Genomic DNA, 20,921 nt, shown 5'->3' with positions numbered 1-20,921 from the left:
GGACGCGACTTCCCGTCTCCTGCAACACTTCCTTCCTTCCACCGTATACTTCATGCATCTACAACACGCAATGTCTCCTGTGCATACAAATCTCAGATTTAAAACGGAAATCGAATAAAGACTTATGAAGACATTCAAAACAACCAGCTCCGTGCAGCAAATTCCTTTTTGAGAAGCTAGTAGTCGCTCAGCTGCATTTTAAGGGGATAGAAGGTTTTATGATGTCGGGACAAGCCAGCAACCATGTAAATCCATCCTAAACCCTCCATAGTGTTTCCTTTAGATCAATTCTCGTATTTATGCCTGGTTCTCACAAGCATTTTCTTCCCTTCATGTTAACCGATTATAGATGTTCATGCAGTTCTTATTTCTCGTCCACTGCATTTCGCCTTGATCAATCTCTCAACAGTAAATACACTGCATTGCAGACAAACTAACGAAAAAAAACGGATATTGCGTATATTATTTCGTTAGTATGTCAAGTCTAACGACAATAGTAAATAAAATACGAATATTTTTAGAGGCAAAATTTTCTGTTCTGTTCCAAGAATCATATGGTGGCGAGTATGATTATGGCTACTGAGTTTTACGCCCTGTAGTCTGATAGAAGTTTACAGACGTTTCTAGGTCCTCGTTGCCTCCATCATCAGAGTGATGAAACGTCGGTAAACTTCTGCCAGAATACACGGTACAACAACCCAGAAGGCAGCATTTTCCGTAAATTCATGTACAGTACGCTTTGTATCTGAGTGACGTGTGCCAAAGTTAAATGGCCACACAACATTAGCATAGACCCACAATATCAAATTTTAACCGAAATCCGACCATGCGTTTCTAAGTTGAAATAGACGGGCAGAAACAATCTACCGTTTTCTATTAATTTCATGAACCCTGAGCAAAGAAGTCTTACGGACCTATTACATAATTGTCTGCTTCTTACTAAGTTCACCTTCACTTGGAAAGTTTCTAGACAGTGAATGCGAACATATAACAATTTTCAGCACGAACATCGCCTACAGAATGTTTATAAATACAATTCTTACATTAAATAAAACATTATACGTACAAATACAATTTTCAGTTGGTTAACGCTGGTTAGAAAAACATCAGAGGTGTATTTGCTTTTTTCATTCAAAAACCACAAATAGAATCTATAAACAAAATTCAGAGTTACTGAATGTTAATGTAGGCGGAAAATTAAAGCTATCACTTTAAGGGAATACAGTGGATTCCGGTTGATTGGGACACATCAAAACTAGAACACTTTGGCCCAATCATGCGAAGTTGAACGTAAAGAGTTAAAAAGGTCTGTTCTTCAAGATTTGTCCTAAATAAACGGCTGCCCCGATTAACCGATGACCCTATTAACCGGAATCCACTCTACAACTTCCTCGCAACCAAATTTAGTATAAATCTGTCGGATCAAACAGCCCCCGATATGTTAACACACATGGTTAACAGAGGACATCATGCCACACAGTCACCTGACACGCGCGAAATATTTGAATTTGTATTTAAACTGATAAACCAATAAACAGTCCGCATTACAATAAAATATATGAAACAAAACTATGACTGGAGCAGTTCATGCTGGAGTCTTACAGAATTAACGATGTAATAAAAGCAGCTAAAGTAAGTTTATATGCAAGGAATGTCTAGGAAGTATCGCCCGCTGATACGAGGCTATTAAAAAGTATTGCTGTGCCTATCCGAGGAAGATGACGTCGCAAATAATTAGTTTTTGTTCCTTCATTCCATAGTCGTCGCTTCCTCAACTGGGTTAATGATAACGGCATGAAATAACGTGAAGATGGGATGGTTGGAAGGGGCGATTCACATCAGTTCCGACGACTTCATCTATAAATAGTTCTTCTCCAGTACGAGCCAAACCGACAGAAAATCGAGTATCTTACGTGATCATTAGTAGTGAAAATAGAGAAGACAAATGAGAAACAATGGCACAGATGCTAATGCTATTCATAAAATAAATAATACTTTAATACGACAGACTGGCCGCATGTGAAGTGAAAAATAAATATTAATTTTGGAACAAGAAATCAAATAAAAAAGATAGTCTGATAAATTCTGTGAAGTGTAGTGAAAAATAATTTTTCTAGTGTAAAACTGTAAAACTAATCGCGAAATATGCACACCCGAAATTTTACTATGAACCCCGGTAAAATTAGCAGCGTGAATTATGCGACTAACCTGAAATTCCCCTTCGACAAACACGAGTCTAGAAAACATTTGCATTTACACCTTGAAATCATGCCAAAAATAAGACGAACTGGTGTTCTAGGAATACGGTTCTCCTCTTCATCAGAATGTTCCTCGTCAGTTTCACACAGACCTGTCAATCTACACGAATTAAAAATTCACCTAAATTCGGTTCCAAGTATTAACGATCTAAACAACCATAAGGCAAACCCATAGAGCACAATCCTTCCGTCGCTCAGTTACTTAAACATTCTCCATTTTTAACGAACCTCAAATTTCATTGTCATGTTCCCTGTCCTGAGCCAAATGAATTCAGTCCATAACGCATGTACTTAACCTCCACTCCAATGTGACCTTGATCTTAACTGATTTACTCCTCTAAGGTTTTTTCAGACAAATTTCGTACGCATTTATCATCTCCCAAATGCATCGAATCTGTTGAAAATCACAAAATATTAATCTCCGCTTTATGTACTTTCCTCCGTGCTTCTAGCAACTCATTTCTCTTCAGTTCGAATATTCTCCTCCTTTCTTTGCCTTTTTCTCACATTTCGTATGGCAGGTACAATGTGCACAAATGTGGTTAGGCTCTAATCGCAGATTACAATCTTAACTGACAGTCTATTTTAGTGGTACAGCGATACGTTTTCGGATGGTACCACATCTGTCTACCACTCAACACATACCTCAAGATTACCTCCCCCCTTCCGCACCAACTCCTGTAAAACTTCCCCCCTCCCTTCACTAAGCCACGTGCCTACAAGCTGCTCCCTTAGTTATAAACACACATGGTTCGTGTCGGGATGACTGATGGAGGCAGAGATTCAACGAGCCGCTTCCGTTCCGTCTGGTCCAGAACGCAGTAACTTGTACAAGCAAGTTTTATTCAAATTAGATCCTAGTTTGTTATTATAACCACAATCCGACACACACTGCACTCCCTGACGAACAATTTATAAATTACTGGCGTACAGTTTCGAGGCAGGAATCTAATCAGTGTTTACAAATTAAAGGTCGAAAGTCAATTGCAAATTCCCTTCCCAGATGAATTAGCGTTTTACTTATTGATATTGAAATAAACTCCAATGCACAGACATCAAAGGAACGAAGGAAAAATCAAATTATTATAACCCTCAGAAACCAAAGTTCATTTAACAATACTCAGAAATTCAGTCCGCACTGCAAAGAAAACAATTCACCATTACAAACATCAGTTGGATAACGTTATTTAAGCAAAAATCTGTTTATTGTAAGACTCATACGAAATCCATAAGTACGCAGTGGACAAAATACCGAGTTACTGTTAAAGCAGATGGTGAATATAATTTGTAAGGTGTTATAACTATACCAGAATTCCCCACGTTGCTACTTAAAACAAATTAAACTACCTTTATCATGATATCAGTCATGTAATGGGTATGATAATATACTGTTTAGTCAAATCTACCGCAAATCTCACCTGAAGCGATCCAGGATTAAACGCGGATCTCAGCGAGAGATGTCAGCGTCTTGCTGTGTTCCTTACATAGTTCATATTACGTAATATTATCCGTAAATAGGTAAAAAAAATGCTTTAAATACAGGGTCAGCTAAGGCAACACTCAGCACAGTAAGGCCAAGTCACTAACCGAATCCCTTTCAAATACAACTTCCACAAAGAAAAAGATACACAAGTGAGAAATTTATTTCATAAAGGCCACAGCTATAGTCGATTTACTAAACACGTGAACGAGCTAAAAGACACATCACCGTCCCTCGGGCTGTCAGACACCAACGACTCTCGGAGACATCTTGCGGAAAGTATAGTTTTTTTTCTCTTGGGCAAACCACCCTCGCGACGACAATGACAAGCGAGGACGCACTTCCAAACACTCAAAGGTATTCGATCAACCTTCCAAAAATGGCATCCATCGAAATAGACTAGTGGTATTTCGTTAGTATTTTCTAATAACTATTCCATGCAGCTGAGTGCTACTTCAGAAGCTAACAGCTAGTCAAAGAATTCCCTATCAAAGAGAATCGCTTTGAAAAAGTCCGCTTGTAACACCAAGAAGGAGATGGAAAAATAACATGATGAAGGTTGGGAACACTGGCTCAGGATCGTGCTCCACCACCAGTGTTCGACGTTTCCAGTAACCGTAGTCACAATCGTTAAATAATCTAAGAAAACCACGATGGAATGATTAATTTGAGATACAACTCTTGCGTGTTTGCGAGGAGTACCACAACTTACATCATCAGCCAAAACAACTGCAATCACAGCCGAGATTCGAATCGAATATCTTAACGGTACAACTGGCCACAGACATTACAATAACTGGAAACGGCGCCAATGTTTAAACATGCATTAGCGACGATTCTGTAGCATTTAGTCATCCTTGCACGATTCTAAGAATAGTAGTATTTGAAGAACAAACTCTTGGTATAGGACTGGTCATTACAGCTACAAGACTGACCTTGAAGTATACATCCGATCAAACAGTCATGCTTACTGAGTCATATCATTGTCTTGAACAGTAAGGAACACGTAGTTCCGGACGTACAAGGAAGTGCACGTGGTAAGCAGCGCCGATTATAACCACCTACCTGAAACCAGAAAATTAGAGACAAAGGTGACATTCACTCTATGTATTTCTCTGCAGAACACCATTGTGTCTGCGACCTGAAAGCAGACAATAATGGAAAACTCCTGTGCTGCACATTCATCGCAAAACTAAGAGACGTGTCTAATGACATCGGAGGTTTGGCCTAGAGTGAAGCAAACGGTTCATATGTACGCTGCGTTCAATCCAGCTGTGCCGGTGACTGACGTCACACATAAGGGGAAAGTCGGAAAGGGAGAGGGGAGATGCTAGTAGCTTATTTAGTAACAGAGCTATTTCCTCATAAATTCTAATTAAGTCGATTTAATAGGCATACTTCTGCCACATGCTGATGTCTTATATTAACGTTTGAGGTTAACGAGATTCTGATGCCGGTGAAGATGTCGTTAGTGGTTGTGACACCTATCGTATTGTAGCTGGTTACCAAAAGTATCGCCTCCACAGTACCCTGAAAACAGAGGCTGTATGTTCCTCTGAAATGTTTGTAACCACCTAAAAGGCTATGTGGCTTCAGAATAGAGAAGATCACGACCTACATGATGATCATACTGATTCCCGGACTATATTCTGTTTCAATTAACGTCCTGTAGAAGCTCAGACTATATGGCGTCAGATGATACGATGATTAATAAATAATTTGAATGCATCTGGAACGAAATATTCGGGGCGTAATTTAAAGTACTACAGCGGCATTTGCCTGAAATGGCTAAGAAAACCACAATACACCATCCGCCAGAGTAGTCGTCTCCGGGTCGAGGTTTGAACTCACGATGACCTCCCGGAAACAAAGGAGCACTTATGATGTTCAGTCCCAGACAAGAGGCTGCATGCCCGCAAGATGCCTTATATTTGAATGTCTTAAGTCACCACTGCTATGGACTTAGTATAGCCACAACATTTCAGTTAGTAAAGTTACTAGATACGGGGCGTACTGCCGTGGTTCGATTCTCGGTACAGAAACTTTTCTTTGCCGAAGGGAAACAGTCACACTCCTACCCAGTGGTGAATAGGGTAGTATTCCGATGGGGACAGACAGCCTGGGGGGTGAAGATAACCACAAACCTCCATACAGTGCAAGGTTAGAAACTAGTAACTTGTACGAACATGCAAACCACCCCCTCCCCCCAAATACGTATTCATCGGACGATGCTTAGAAATTTAAAAGTGAAAAGAAATAGTAACCTCGAATAAGATATGTAGAAATCGCATATAAAAAAAAACAGTGCTGTTTTTAAGATATAGAGAATATCCCAAAAAGATGTATATATATTATAATACGGAATATTAACCTTGTGTGTAAAATCTGTTTGGGACACACTATAACAAAGCTCTATTTGTGATTCACGTTAAGAAGTGTACGAATCTCAATTAGTTTTCCCCACAGACGCTCAATGTAGAACCAAAACCACAAGACATTGAAATCAAATGAGCAGTTTAGGTACTTAAACATATAGCTTGGCGGGTAGACTCGAGCTCATTATTATGCGTTCATTTTACACGCTTCTTGAAAAGAACGCCCATTATTCAACAGTACAGTGAAGTGGGTTCACCTATGCAGGCGTGGCGATTATACATCTATATTTGACGCCCCTGTGGAAGCAGACGCATTTTTGACTGATAAAGATGGCACCGTATCCAACACTTACTCGTTCCACACAGAAATCGCTTGTTACTATCACGCAAGAATCGTGGAAAAAGAAACAATCACTTATCTTGATCGCGTTGAAATGTCATAAATACGCACCGAAGGCGTTAATATTTTATGGTAATCGAAAATCAATACGCCGACATCAATAAGCCCTCTCCTCTCGACCCCGACACTGGCTAAACACGACCGTCTATTCAAAACTGTCAAAGCACAGTTACATATTTACAGAAAAACTTTATATACACGCACCTGCTAAAGGATTAATTCAACGACATTAAAATAGCTAAGTTCGAGATCACATGGACGACCTAGGCGTAGATATGAGATCAATATTAAACAGATCTTAAACGGGATAAGTACTGACGAAGATGAAGTGGATTTTACTAGTCCACGCATATAAGAAATGGACAAGGCTTTGAAAAGATAAGGCACAGGAAATCTCCTGACACTGATGGACTGAATTCAGAATTATTTAAATGTGGCAGAATGCTTATGTAACAAAGGATTTCACACTTGTAAACACATGTTAGAAGAAACTGCGAATTCCAAGATCATGAAAATTAATTTAAACCCGTTTTCAAAAAAAATTAGATATAAATAAAGCTGAAACTACGCAGGTGTAAGCTTACTGTTTCTCATTGCTTTTATAATGCCGTTTCCCCACGTTATTACTAAATACCGGGTACAAAATTTATATTCGTATGATAAATAAATTGCCCAGAAAACACTAGAAACCCACGGAGCACTTTAAAAATGGTTTTTGACGCAGTAGACATTTAAATTACGGCAAATTTTCAAGAACAGAGTTTGTCCAACACCTATTACACTATCACTTCAAAGCTTTCAACAAAACATTAACACAAACAAAGTTAGATAAACAGGGTGGACAGAATGGAATAACACGATACCCAACAATTCTACAGTACAGGCCAAAACGATGTCGTGACGGAGAAAAACCGTGCAAGAGGTGAAGTATGAACAGACTTGACGACGTAGGCCTTCCCCTTAAAACAAAGAAAAAAAATTGGGTTTAAAAATGTTGAGTGGATTAATCTGACTCAAGATTGGGAGCAGTAACGGCCTCATGTGATCACAGTAATTAACCTTCCGGTTCAATAAAAAAGCCGGGAATTTAAAGAGCATCTCAGTGACAATTAGCTTCCCAAGGACCCCGCTTCATGGAGTTCGTAATTTATGAGTCGACGAAGTATCTATAAATTGTTACGCCGAAAGAACAAAACTGAATTAACATTTGTGGGTTTGGTGAAGAAAGGCCATCGCAAATCTCGGGATGTTGCAAATTCACGCACAACTCATCCAAAGTAGTCGAATCACCAAGCGTAAAAAGCATTAAACTCCTTCCGAGATCACCCACGTTGAATAAAGCCAGCTTAAACGTCGTATTATTTTCGGTGTGAAGATAGCGTCAGCATCTTTTATAGAACCTGCATATGACTCTTATTACAGAAACTGAAAAACAGATTAAAATCAGGAGAACAAAAAAATAACTAGAAGAACGCACGAAATTAAATAGCAACTATTGCATAAGTGCAAAAAAGATACAACACCGGAAACTTACAATCAAAAACACAGATAGGTTAGGTTTCTGCCTTTGAACGTTGATGTTATCAGAACACAGAATTCCACACGAGTTCTCATATGAATTATTTTCACCCTACCGTAGGAATGCGACATTCCAACGCTCAACTCGCTTCCTGTCTCCCCATCACCAAACAGTATCCCTCTTTTTACACCATCTCTGGTGATTTGTTTCTCTCGCCGGATGCTCGCTTGGTCACCTAACAGCTACGTCACTGCATTGTAAAAAATAATTACCTCTATTTTTAGAACAGACCTTTACATATATTTTTTACTGGCGGCTTGAGATATCAACGGAAGATAAAATCTATTCAGAAATTTCTCATTATATTCGTAAGGCGTGCGAGTTTGTACGTATTGAATATGACACAAACATATTCCAATACCCCCTCTACCAGCCACATATCACAACAGCATCCTATAGATTCCGTGGCGCTTCACATCCGCATAAAATGGTTTGGGATTTCCTATCTCTCCTCTGGAAGCCACGCAGCGTCCAGTACCATCACTCGACCTCGCCTTCACACTGGACCCTTACGAAAGTATGTGAACGGAACACAATCTGTCAAACCCACAGATACGGCACCGCTCAACCCTTTGTTTGATGATGTTTAGAAGCGTTTATTCCCAAAATCAAATGAATCCCATAAAGAGAATTTGCGGACGACACCCCAAATTCCTGGACGTGAATGCAGACGGTACATAGCGTTATAAAGCGTTACATTATCTACAGACAATAGACTTTTATAATGCTGCGGTACTTCAATACATAATAAAAGTAACAGACAAAATTTATTAAAACACTGATTAGAAGATCCTGGCCTAGGCCACAGCGGCAAAACGCGTCCTCGACTTGCAGACGTACGAAATTGCCTTCACATAAGAAATATACAGAACAGCCAGAGTAGTCAAATCGCCAACAAGACGTGGTATTCCAGCTGTGGTTTGTGGTACGAATAACAACCGTTCGCCTTATAATCCGTGTAGGAAACCGACATAAAGGCTTCAGAATTTGGCAAATCCTCTGAAATAACGCAGACCACGTTTCGATATTGAGCAGATTTTTTTTTTGGTTTCATTTTAATTAGTATGCCTATTTTATAAAACTCTATAACGAGGGAATGTGTTTGTAACATATTACCATAAGATTATGCAAATGATCGCCAGACATGCAGTTTAATAGAAATCAGTCCTGTGAATAAATCTCGATTCAGTTTGCAAATTCGGCTGAACAAGTACAATCAATTTGTTGCAACACCTAAATGTCCATATTCATAATTGTATTCGTAATTTCATGACTTCACGGTCTATTTGCCAAATAACTTCAATACCACTGCAGAAACAAGCAACTGAAAGACGACAGATGTCCAGCATCAAGCATGGAAATTTGGGTGCGGAAACAACCGAGTCTTTTTCGAGCGCTAGTCACCGGCATTAAAACATGCAAACGTTCAGACAGGCCTAATAGCAGACATTCAAATGCATTGGATTATCTCCCTGTTACAATAAATATGGTCAGTTTAATCCCAACAGAGGTCGTGTAATGTGACAATATTCATGATACTGATACGCCCTTCCACGAGAATACACAAAACCTTGAAACCGGCCACGACAACTCTTCAGACTCAAAAATAACGCAAAATCACTCCATATAACATAACGTCGACAGCTGACTCAGCATGGCTGATTTCCCTTCCCCGCCTACAACAGCAAGCGACAGATAATGTTATTTGAAAACGTTCTATTCTACACAGTGCGTCGTTAAAGACTTGCTCCATTGTCAGAGAGTTCTTCCTTGTTCATCGCAGTCAAGTGTTGTTTTCACAAACCTGTGGGGCGGGGGGCGCGTTAAAGTTCATAGAAGAACATCGGACTGATCTTGATTCACCCCGAGACACAACAAGCAACCTAGTACAGTCCCCTGTCATTACCAGACGTCGTGGGTGCGAGGGGCAAAGAGGGGAACGCATCGACATACATTCCAAAAAACATTATCTCTTCCGTTACACTCTACACCTCTAGCAAAGCGCAGTACGAAGATTTAACTACACGAGTTGCGGTAACACACGAGGATGACGCGCTGAAAAACGTGTGATAGAGTTATTCACAGCAAGGATCGAGAAATAATTAAAAAAGGTCCAACCACAAGAGTTAATGTTTTTGAAACGGCTACCTCAACACCAGACCGTTCCGAATTCTGAGCGCCCTGGGAACAGTCGGCGCAGGACACAGTAACAAATGCCCAATAAGGTTAACTAGGTTTCGAAACGGCTGCATGGAAACTGCTCCTCTTACTGGACACATAAAAAGTAATTTTCAGTAGAACCCGAAATAAAACATAGACCTACTTATATGATCAGATATGTTCCGATGAACACTGTACAAAGTCTATCATGTACCGAGGGCATATTCTAAGCCTGCGAGGTGCGATCGCAAAGTTTCCAGACCGCGCGTATTATTATTTTTTTTTTAAAAAAACCGTACACTTATCTCAGGTATTAAATTCATCCATCGCCCTCGAAGTAGTTCCCCTGGGAGTGAACACAACGATCCCAGCGCCGCTGCCAAGCCTGGAAGCATCCCTGGAAATCTTTCTTTGTCAGCCTGTCAAGCACCATCTGCGATTCTGCCTGAATCTCTTCTATCGTCTCAAATCTCCTTCCCTTTAGCTGAATTTTCATCTTTGGGAAGAGGAAGAAGTCACACGGAGCTTAGAAAGGAAGTTAGGGTCGGTTCTTGCAAGATCTTTGAGCTCCTGACAAACGAGAAGTCGATTCTGCTTCTGGTCCTCAGACAGGATGCGTCGCATGTGGAGTTCTTCCTTTAGAATCAGCTGACAGGTCCCATAGCCTATCCCAACAATGTCGCACAAGTCGTTGATGGTACGACGTCGATCTTCGTGAATGACCTGCCGAATCTCCGTAACATTTTCGGGCGTTGTGCTCGAAGATGGTCGTCCAGAACGCTCGTCATCATCGACAGAGGTTCGGCCATTTTTAAAACGTGAATGCCACACAAAAGTTTGTGCACGACCCATTGCGGACTCCCCAAATGCTTGCTTTAGCATTTCATAGGTTTCCGTAGCCGTTTTGGCGAGTCTTTGGCAAAATTTGATTTGTTCATGAAAATCCGCCATTCCGAAATCGCAGGAGGGTCGGTGTAATGCACTACCAAAACGCCCGTAACTAAGAAACAAATGCTAATTCGATGATGCCGGCTGGCACACTGATTCTCTATGAATGTAGGCCGCACCCCCTAGCGGCAGAAGCTAGTACTACATCCGGTTCGCCCTCTATTGACACAGTCTGGAAACGTTCCGATCGCACCTCGTACACTAACTCAATGGACCAGAGTCCTATTTGTGAAACTGATAGTCAGTTAGCAATTCAAGGAATTCTCCGCCTTTTGAAACCCACAGTTTCGATGTCGTGTTTACAACAACCCATCACTTATCTGTTGCTTCTGCCAGATGAATCCATTCCACACCATCCCACCCTATTAATTTAAAATACACTTTAATATTATCTTTGCATATACGTTCAGGTCTTCAAAGTGGTTTTTCCTTTAGGTTTCTCGAATATTTTCTCGTTCTTATGCATTCTACCCGAATGTAATTTGCTCGTGATAATAACAGCCGAACCCCGAAGCCAGTCACTATAATCACTGAGCTTCACGGGTCGTCATTTATGTATGTCGAAGCTGTAATTTATTTGGCCCTACAGTAAGGGAGTAAATGTTGGTGCGAAATGATATTTAAGAATTCAGGCCGTACCGTGAAGAGAACACCGCACTTCACCATTACAAATATCATCTTGTTTTCGCTGTTCTTAGAAATAAACGCAGTTTCCAGTGAGAATGATAGAATCCGATAAATACAAAATTCACAATCACTGATCGTTATACCGTACATTAAAGGGTTAATGTATTCGGTTAGTTGCGTACTCATGTCGAGCACAAACGATAGCTAATTTTCTTCGTATCTGCGCCTAATACTTGTTCTGAGTACAGGGATTAAAAACCTTCAGTACGTTAAGCTTTGAGGGAATTTTCAGACACAATGCACTTTCCTGAATGAGAGAATAAGCCTATTTTAGAACTCCGCCAACAGAAACCAAGGAAAACGGCGAAGATAAAGTTATCTCGAATGGGACGAAACATTCATTATAACTGCACGCAAACTCACATGTGGGGCGTTATTCATGAACAGTGTAAACTTACTCGTAGGAGCTCTGCTTCGTGTGAATGACTTCAGTTTTCACACATTTTGGAGAGAAGCCAAATTTTAATAAGATTTATCCAAGGATAAATAATTTCCTAGCAACACACGTGAAGAACCTTCAATTTGCCGTTAATGGCATGTAACGGATGCCACGAAAGCTGCTGTGTAGGATTGTTTTTGTAGATCACGAAAGGTGACGACAGCGAAGAAACATGCCCCTTTTAGGAAATATTCCACATAGCCAAAGTTCGTAACACGTACAGCTCACCAAATAGGCTGTTATTATCACGAGCAAATTTCATTGAGGTAGGACGCACAAGAACGAGAAAGCAGTTGGAACACCTTAAGGAAAAACCGCTTGGAAGACTTGGACGTATATGCAAAGATAATATTAAAGTGTATTTTAAATTAATAGGGTAGGATGGTGTGGAATGGATTCATCTGGCAGAAGCAACAGACATGTGATTGGTTGTTGTAAACACGACATCGAAACTTTGAGTTTCAAAAGACGGAGAATTTCTTGAATTGCTAAATGACTAATAGGACTGGTCCATTGAGTTAGTGTAGGCTCAGAATATGCCCTGGGTACATAACAGACTTTGTACACAGCTGATTAGAACATATATGAATCATATGACAGTAAGATAACGCCATCGGGAGTGAGGGTGGTAAGGTGTTGCACTGCAGTGCCTATTACATCATGGCTAAATGTTATGAAATATGACTTGTTACATACACGCTCGACGTAAACACGTATATGAGTTAATTTTGATAATTACACGGAAAATAATAAAAAAAACTACAATTACCAGAAGGGTTTGGATATTTAGGTTTCATAACATAATTAATTTCACGCAGCCTCGGGGCACGTGCACGGAGGTGTTCCACACTACAAAATTTCATTCATTTCATTTTAAGCATGCAGCCATCCGTTCACAGTACGGGGCATTTGACTAGCGTTTGGAGCTGTACTTTAATTAACTAATACTGTGTTTGTTCCTATACAACTTGACATGGAGATGAAATCTGATACGAGGAATCATCAGTGTCGGCTCGGCTCGTCAATTGAACTTTGTTCTTAGTGTATTTTCACAACAGCGAATGAAGTTCTAGGTCTTCCCGCGATTTCGGTCTTTAACCTGTTTCACCAACTGCCACTCGCTATTATTTCTATACACTTGGACACAATCTATGGCTTTCGTACCAATGTTCTAAGGACCATATCACAACTGCGATCGGAGATTCGTCACACTTTTAAATTCCTTCCAGTAATGACGCTCCAGCTATTAATTGCATATAATTACCTAGCTACATACCAGACATACCGTATTTTTTGTCTCTTAGTCCAGCAGTGTTCGGAGGCTGAATATTACGTAAAACCATTTTCAACTTCAGAAATTTCGCATAATCACCGCTGCCAAAGTTCCTTCTTGCAGTTCTTTGATTGCGTACGGATTGTTCTTGTTGGCTAAACTGGATTTTTTTTAGGAATTCCAAAGTAATTTCGGCAGAAGTGATCAGCATCGTCGAAAAAGTTTGCAACACGACAGACATTTCACTTACAACGAAATATGTCTGACAAAGAATTTAACTTAACCAAATTCTGCGTAGACCAGGGAAATTTCTGATCCCACTTCAAATCTGATAAGCTAGTCATGATTTGAGAGGACACAGGCTATTTAAAACGATTTACAAGACCTTCATGAGATGCAGACCAATTAACCAACTGAGAATTATGTATGTAAATACGAGGAAAAATTTCCGACGAACGACTGCTTAGTAAAACTTACTTCACTCAAAAAGACTGCGCTAAAACGGCGCAACGGAATTTATAGATACAATTGCGTCTACTTCCATGCTGGAAATAGTAACAGGCATTATTATGGCATCAGTATCTACAAATAAATTAATAAAATAATACACATGATTTGAAAGAGTCATTTGCTGTGTATGTATCGAACGTTTGATTAACGTGGTAATTGTGTATGCTTAACGAACCCACACACATGAATTCAAAGCAAAAAATACATGGTATAGTAGTGAAATCGAGCACCATTACTGTAAATAATCGTATCCTGAGAAGTGGAGGTCGCTATTTCTGAACTAAAATGCACAAGACATCGACTTTGTTACCTCCCAAACACAAATCAGACGATACGCAAATTTATTTCGGAGTAATTCGACATCTTAAATTCCAAAACAATAAAATGTTTCGGAAGTTGGATTCTGCTTTCGTCGTCAGGTAAAACAGACTAGGACCCAGATCTAAAAGCCAGGTCGACCAGGGGGCCCGACAGAGTCTTCTCTCCTGTCTCCCCCTTTAAATGAAGACAGAGAGAAAAAAAAAACACTTCCCAAATGTTTTATTATTTTACAATTTCAGACAATGGACAAAGTCAGGGAAATTTTTTTGCATGTAACACACCATAGCCAGGAACCTTCACAAGTAAAACGGCTTACGGCTGAACTAACCTGCTCGGTATAAAAAACGGTGGAAGGCATCATACATTTACATGGGAGTGATTCCCCGAGTCCTTGGACGTCGGGGGAACAGAACCCTGCCGAATAGGGACGGGAAATGCTTCATTAAAGGAGACAGCACACCCAACACAACACAACACATCCTTCTCAATATTCGCTAAGAAGTGACCACCAGAGTCCAGGAATTCGCTTCTTCAACTTATGGACTCAATCGAGACGTCACTCACTACCCAACATTATCTTCATTAAAGGACACGTAAACAAGCCTAACGATCTGCATTAAAATAGCTTCAAGATTTATACTCTTAGCTGACGATGTTCGTAGAATCATTTTCCATGCATCTCTTTTGTTCACCGTCACTCTTTTATAATAGTTCTAGTGTTAATAAGTATTACCTATAAAGGTTTCATTAAATCCGCACAAGCACGATGTTTTCCGGTCTGCTAGTAGAGCAGCACGTGACTTCCCAGGCCAAAAAACGTCAATGGTATTTAATTGGCTCTCGCCTAAAAGCAATAACGTAGAGGAAACGCGCGGTTTGGCCCCGAAAACTGTACTAAACGTGCGATCAAACGATTCAGCGAACTTTACCAAAATCTTGTCTCCTCAGACCGCTCACCTTTTTATAGTACTAGTCTGTAATGCGTGAAGCTTGTACCTGCGAGTCCACAACACGTCATGGTTAATTTATTTATTTATTTGCAGTATTTTTTACGACGCTGTCAGAATCTCAGACTTCATCATAGGAAGAGATTATGGTAGTGAATAATGAACTAGAAGGATGTGGGGGGGAAATGGTTGTGTCCTGATCCAAGGTACATCCAGCGCATTTGCCTGGGAGGACTGAAAAAAAAACACAAAAGAGCTGTCTGTTCGCCATTTCCTTGCCGAGACTTGAGCCCGGGATCTCCCGAGTACAAAGAAGGACTAACTACACGATCACGAAGTTCTGTTATACGTAACAGTGTGCTGCTTCCGCCTGTGTGATGCGAGGCGATGTGAACTAAGCCGGGAAAGGGGAAGAAGTACTTGTAATTCCTTCCCAACCTTGTGTCCGACATCCGGTGTCATTTCATGTAACAGTTCTTATTTTGTTTTTTTACAGAATGAAGTACAAATTTGCAGCGATAACGATTTGTAGCGACGTATTGGCTGGTATGTATTACAATTATCGAGTTACGAGTTTTTTTCGTAAGCGTTCAGAACAAGTGTTTGTATATTTATAGAGTGCAGCAAGCAGACGGAATTTACGTAATAAAAAGTGTTACAGCCGTAGAAACTATATGTTTGCAGGACAGACAGTAACATATCTACCACGTGTTTCAAAAGGAGTGGGAGGAGAGGAGAATATGTTTTGACTGCCTATAACCTTCTCTGGGAGCAGGAAAGGGTGCAGGTTTGTGTTTCAGATACCAGAACGCAGAAGGGAAAAGGTTGGCCTTCGTATTTGAGGCCGTAAACACGTAATCCGATTACAATAAAATGACTTTCTGTTCTCGCTATTTGTTACTTGTGATGCTGACTACAGTGATTTCAAAATACATAACTGCAGTTGTGATTCACTGCTAGCATGCACTACGCTACATTAAAACTGCAGACTGGATGAATCACCTTCTAGTAATGACTTTGGAATGTCTGTGCACTCATCCATATTCCGTATGACGACGTATCTGTCAAGCAGCACAAAGTGTCTCCGTAAGACGTTGATTACTTTCAATGCAAATGGAAATCCATTTGCCTGCAACGAGCTATTTATCGGTATGATACCGGCGCCAAAGAATCCTTCCAGAGTCTAAAAGTAGATTTATATAGTCTTTACATAGCTTATTTCAGTTTCTACATTCCTAATGATGGTTAATTACTAATCTGAATATGGCTGTCTCTTATGGGTACTGCCTCTAACATCACGGTGGCACAGGGCCATCTTCATACTCGTCGCCGTGAGAACCTGAAATCTCACAACACTATCTGCTCGTTCGTAGCCATTACAAATTGTGAAACAAATATCTCATTTCTGCATTACTACATTATTCAGTAAAATGTGCAATCATTACAGTAATAACAATCTTCTTCGAACCAAGTCTGTCCCTAGATATCGTTTAGTCTCATTCAGAAAGAAAACGGGTGAGTGGGGAAGGGGGCATATCTTATTTTTTGTTGCTTTCCTCAGTCACCTCACAGACGCGTCGAGATAAAACCACGCCAAAACCAGTCCCTCCCGAAGAATGAATGCCTTCAATAATCCACGATCAATTTATTCCCCTCATTCGACACTCGGATGACCTCTGCACCTGATACGCCATCAAACCAATAAAGTAAAAATCCAGGATTGTGGAACACGACCTCTGGACGAAGTAACCGAAAACCAGATTAAAAATGAGTCAAAAGACCAATTGCCCGTTAAAGACGGACAGGAGGTAAAGTGCTCCGTACCAAGTGGAGACAAGTGGTAAAATACACTCCGGTCGCTTCACTTGGCAGGTTAACATCCAAGCCTGGAGACCAACAACTCCGGTTAGAAAACAAATCTGTATAGGCGAAATACGAAATGGCTACTGATCGATTAAAAAAGTGAATGTCTGTGGTAGAATTCGAACCTATAACCTTAAGTGGCGTAGGAATATACAAAATTTGAATACAAGAAATGGGGCACAAATACGGTCTGTTACAAACATAAAATGGGATTAATTTTGTTTTGTAACTGTGGCCTACGGAAGACGAGCCATTCCATCTTGCAACTCGCACGCCGCTACTTTAATGGGGGACGCTATTTACCCGTCTAGTTTGCACCGTGAGCTGAACGATTATCGCGTCAGAACGGATGGCTGGACACCTGTCTACTTCCTGACCACATTTTCACATTAGTGACATGTGAAAGCTTCTAGCAAATACTGGTTGTGGGAGGAAAATATGTATAAATATAATGCTTGAGCAGTTAATTCGCCCGCGCCCCATTTTGAGATGTTTCCTTGAATGAAGATGTAAATAATGGCAGGGAACGTCACGTTACTGTTCTGTGTTATAGCTCAACATAAACTTGGGAACGCTATTCAGGAATTGGCGTTCGATCACACGCTGTTCGATAACTCTGTCTCGCTCTCTCTTATGTAGTCTACACATGAATAGACCTGTCTACAATTTTCTATAAACTGAAAAGCCACAAAATCCACAGCCTTTCCAATGCCCACACTACCAAAACAAAACTCACAATGAAGTAATATAACAAAATAGACCACACGACCTAACGTTCTGTGGGGGTTTGTCGGCAGTCAAATTGGGTATGCCTGGTTTGTGGTTGCCCAAATCGTCAATTTCGTTTTCTCTTCCATTCTTTGGCTGTTCATTGTCTTACGTCAAACCAAATGTCTACTGATATAACTCCTACATACATCGAAAAATCTGTTACTGAATAACAGCACAACAAAGATTTCAAATTTGAAATGTTTCAGTAAACCGTCAATTGTTAAATTCTGCAGACATCATGAAACAGCTAAGAAAATGTGAACACAGCTCGTTCAGCTTTTACACTTTGGGAACTGATTGTTGTATTTCACACTAAAACTGTGATAAATTACCTGTTGCCAGTGGTCCTCTAGCGAGGGCTGTGATGAAAAGTATCCCGTATCGTGGATATCCTGCAGTTCTCTGAAGATATTTCCGCTTGGTAAAACATCCATCTTGACAAAGTTACTTAAAAGCAATTCTTCTTAACAATAGAAAATATACCAAAGAAATAATGTGTATTGCACTTCCGGTGAGAGTTGAAAGGGGGCGTGACAACCACAAAATGTTTCTTACAGCTTGAACAATTCCTGATCGTTGACCGAGGGCGGGAGTCTCAAGGTCACACGAACTTTTAACAGCCGGTTCAAGTTTCTAACGGGGTCAGTAAACTAATAATGGCGCTATCCTGACTGTGTGAACAGCTCAGTCACTGAATAAGAAGTGTTCAAACTACACACACTTCATACTAGGAAAGACACACAAAAACTAAACGGATTCACAGATATCTGTTCTGATCGCTATGACAGAAGACATGAGAGGGTTCTAAACAAAATTTTATTGCGGCTTCGATGTTACTGTCATTATACAAATGTCACAGGCATTCCTCCCACCCTTCCGAACGTAAACACAAGCCAGTTTAGCTTTGGCGGTCAATCACCTTACCGCGCTGCACCACAAAGACCACCCGCTTACAAAAACCAACAATACCACATCTATTACCACAGTATTTGTTCAATTCTGAACTAATACTTTGAAATCTATACAGATTGATGTATTTCGCTTTCCTAGCTAGCTAACACGCGTCACGATTCGCAACTGAGACGTCTGAACTAACTTCAAACTCAGCGATGGCACGACTGAACTGCACACTCGGCGGCTGCTCGTGCGCAGCAAGCTTCCGCTAACTGTTGCGATGGGAATCCGCTTGGTGGCAGCATCAACATGCCTCAGATACGCAGCTTTACGAACAGTCCCGAACACACTCCGCTCCACGTAAAACTGCGCAGGTCTAACGTCAACCAGTTTCATTCGTCGGAATACCCACACTAGAGTGTGAAAGTTGCGGGATCGCGTTGTACAATACATGCTGTGTATTGTATACGCTACCATTAATTATGAGTTGACACGAACAGGATAGCTTACAGTGTGTCCTCGATATCCAGGGTCAATAAACCATCCCTGTGTTCTGCCCCTGCTTTGGACTTAGTACTCTGTTGCTTGATGAAGTTACTTCATCTGAAGAATAATTTACAGTCATACTTCACTATGTCTATCACGAGGGTGATTAAAGATTATGATGACCAGCGTATGAAGCACACATGGGGAAGCTGAGTAATGTGTACAAAGTTGTAATCGGAACAAATGAATGCAAGACATATTTTAGAAATTTGGTTTCAGGGCGGCCGTTGGATTCAAGTAGCTCAGAACAGGGACTAACAGCGGGGTTTTTTTCCCAGAAACCTAACATACAGCCAATATTTAAAATTTACTGACTTTGATTTTCATATTTTTAAGACTTATGAGCCAGACGACGGATAAGTCAACAAGAAAGAAAAAGTGGCACAAGAACTATTATTTTCAAGAAACAAATATGTTGAAAGTTCTAGCAAAATGTGATGAATTGTGATTCATTACGCACACATTTATAACGCTAACTAAATATATTTTCTGGCCTATGCATTCCTTTTCAGCTCAGTGTATAATAAATCAATGGTTTCGCCTGCGGACGTTAATACCAACAGTCCATCTGACAAAGATCTAAACAAAATACAGAAATATTATGTTTATGTATGTGAAACGATGTCCTTGTATTTATTATTAATAACATTAACAATTCGTTAAGGTCGTATGCCATCCATGCAGTTTTAATATACTTGCTACATTCAGTGTCCCACGTGATTAACTTCAAAGTCATTATTCCTGGGTGTTTTTCTCTCATCTGAATTTCCATGTACGTTATAACTTGAACATTAAACATTCTACGCATTAATTTCGTTTAAAATGTGCCAAAATTGTATATATTCTTGAGAAAATAAGACGTGGTTCCACTGCACTAAATTAATTACAGTGACGTGGAGTCAACAGTGTTAAATAATCACTTATGGTGGCAGCAGTGATTACAAAAACATTCCTTGAGTGCGCTGATGGTTCGACGCAATGAGAACACAATTACAATTCCATCGGTGCACATGCACGATGTGGACTTTTGTTTAATGCAATTAACTTCAAAAGCAAACAGAACACTGCGATAGTGTTGTGGCAGTAAACCCAGGCACCAAACGATCTTGAATTCGTATCACCTCTGAGGATTATAATATTCTGTAAGTCAATTTGGGGGTTCTCTCTCCGTGTCATGAAGCATACTCTGAATGTAAATTTTGTAGCCTTTCTGTAGCCTTCCAGAAAATTACAATGACCGGTGTAACTTTCTTAAATTGATCACACCATTTATAATCATCCTATCATACATCATTCGACTTTCAGTACCAAACAGACTGATGTAACTATTCAGGAATGACAAATTTTTAATCCTCGTCAACCACTGTCTAGCCTCACTGAAGAATTTCCTGACTTTTCTCAGTTTCTCTGGGCGAATTCCATGACAGTGTTTTCAAATGAAACAAAAAACCACGTTTCTGCAAATACTTA

The 20,921-nt window shown here is 40.2% G+C and overlaps 1 protein-coding gene across 5 annotated transcripts in view; it reads right to left on the bottom strand.

Moving 5' to 3' along the window:
* LOC110828453 (Krueppel-like factor 6) overlaps window positions 1-19,159 on the bottom strand; it is a 617,820-nt gene extending 598,661 nt beyond the window's left edge. For 3 of the 5 annotated variants that reach the window (XM_087347259.1, XM_087347260.1, XM_087347258.1), the window contains exon 1: window positions 18,344-19,158. In XM_087347259.1, coding sequence (XP_087203385.1) covers window positions 18,344-18,445 — 102 coding nt within the window. In that variant the 5' untranslated portion in view covers window positions 18,446-19,158. Of the gene's footprint in view, window positions 1-18,343 lie in introns of all 5 variants that reach the window. The other 2 variants (XM_087347256.1, XM_087347255.1) reach the window with 2 other exon arrangements.
* Window positions 19,160-20,921: the final 1,762 nt, after the last annotated feature.

This window comes from Zootermopsis nevadensis, unplaced genomic scaffold (genome assembly GCF_977971745.1).
Source record: "Zootermopsis nevadensis isolate Lab colony 2312 unplaced genomic scaffold, Znev_1.0 Znev_ptg000011l, whole genome shotgun sequence".
Classification (NCBI taxonomy): Eukaryota; Metazoa; Arthropoda; class Insecta; order Blattodea; family Termopsidae; genus Zootermopsis; species Zootermopsis nevadensis.
This window is presented reverse-complemented; position numbering and strand designations above follow the sequence as displayed.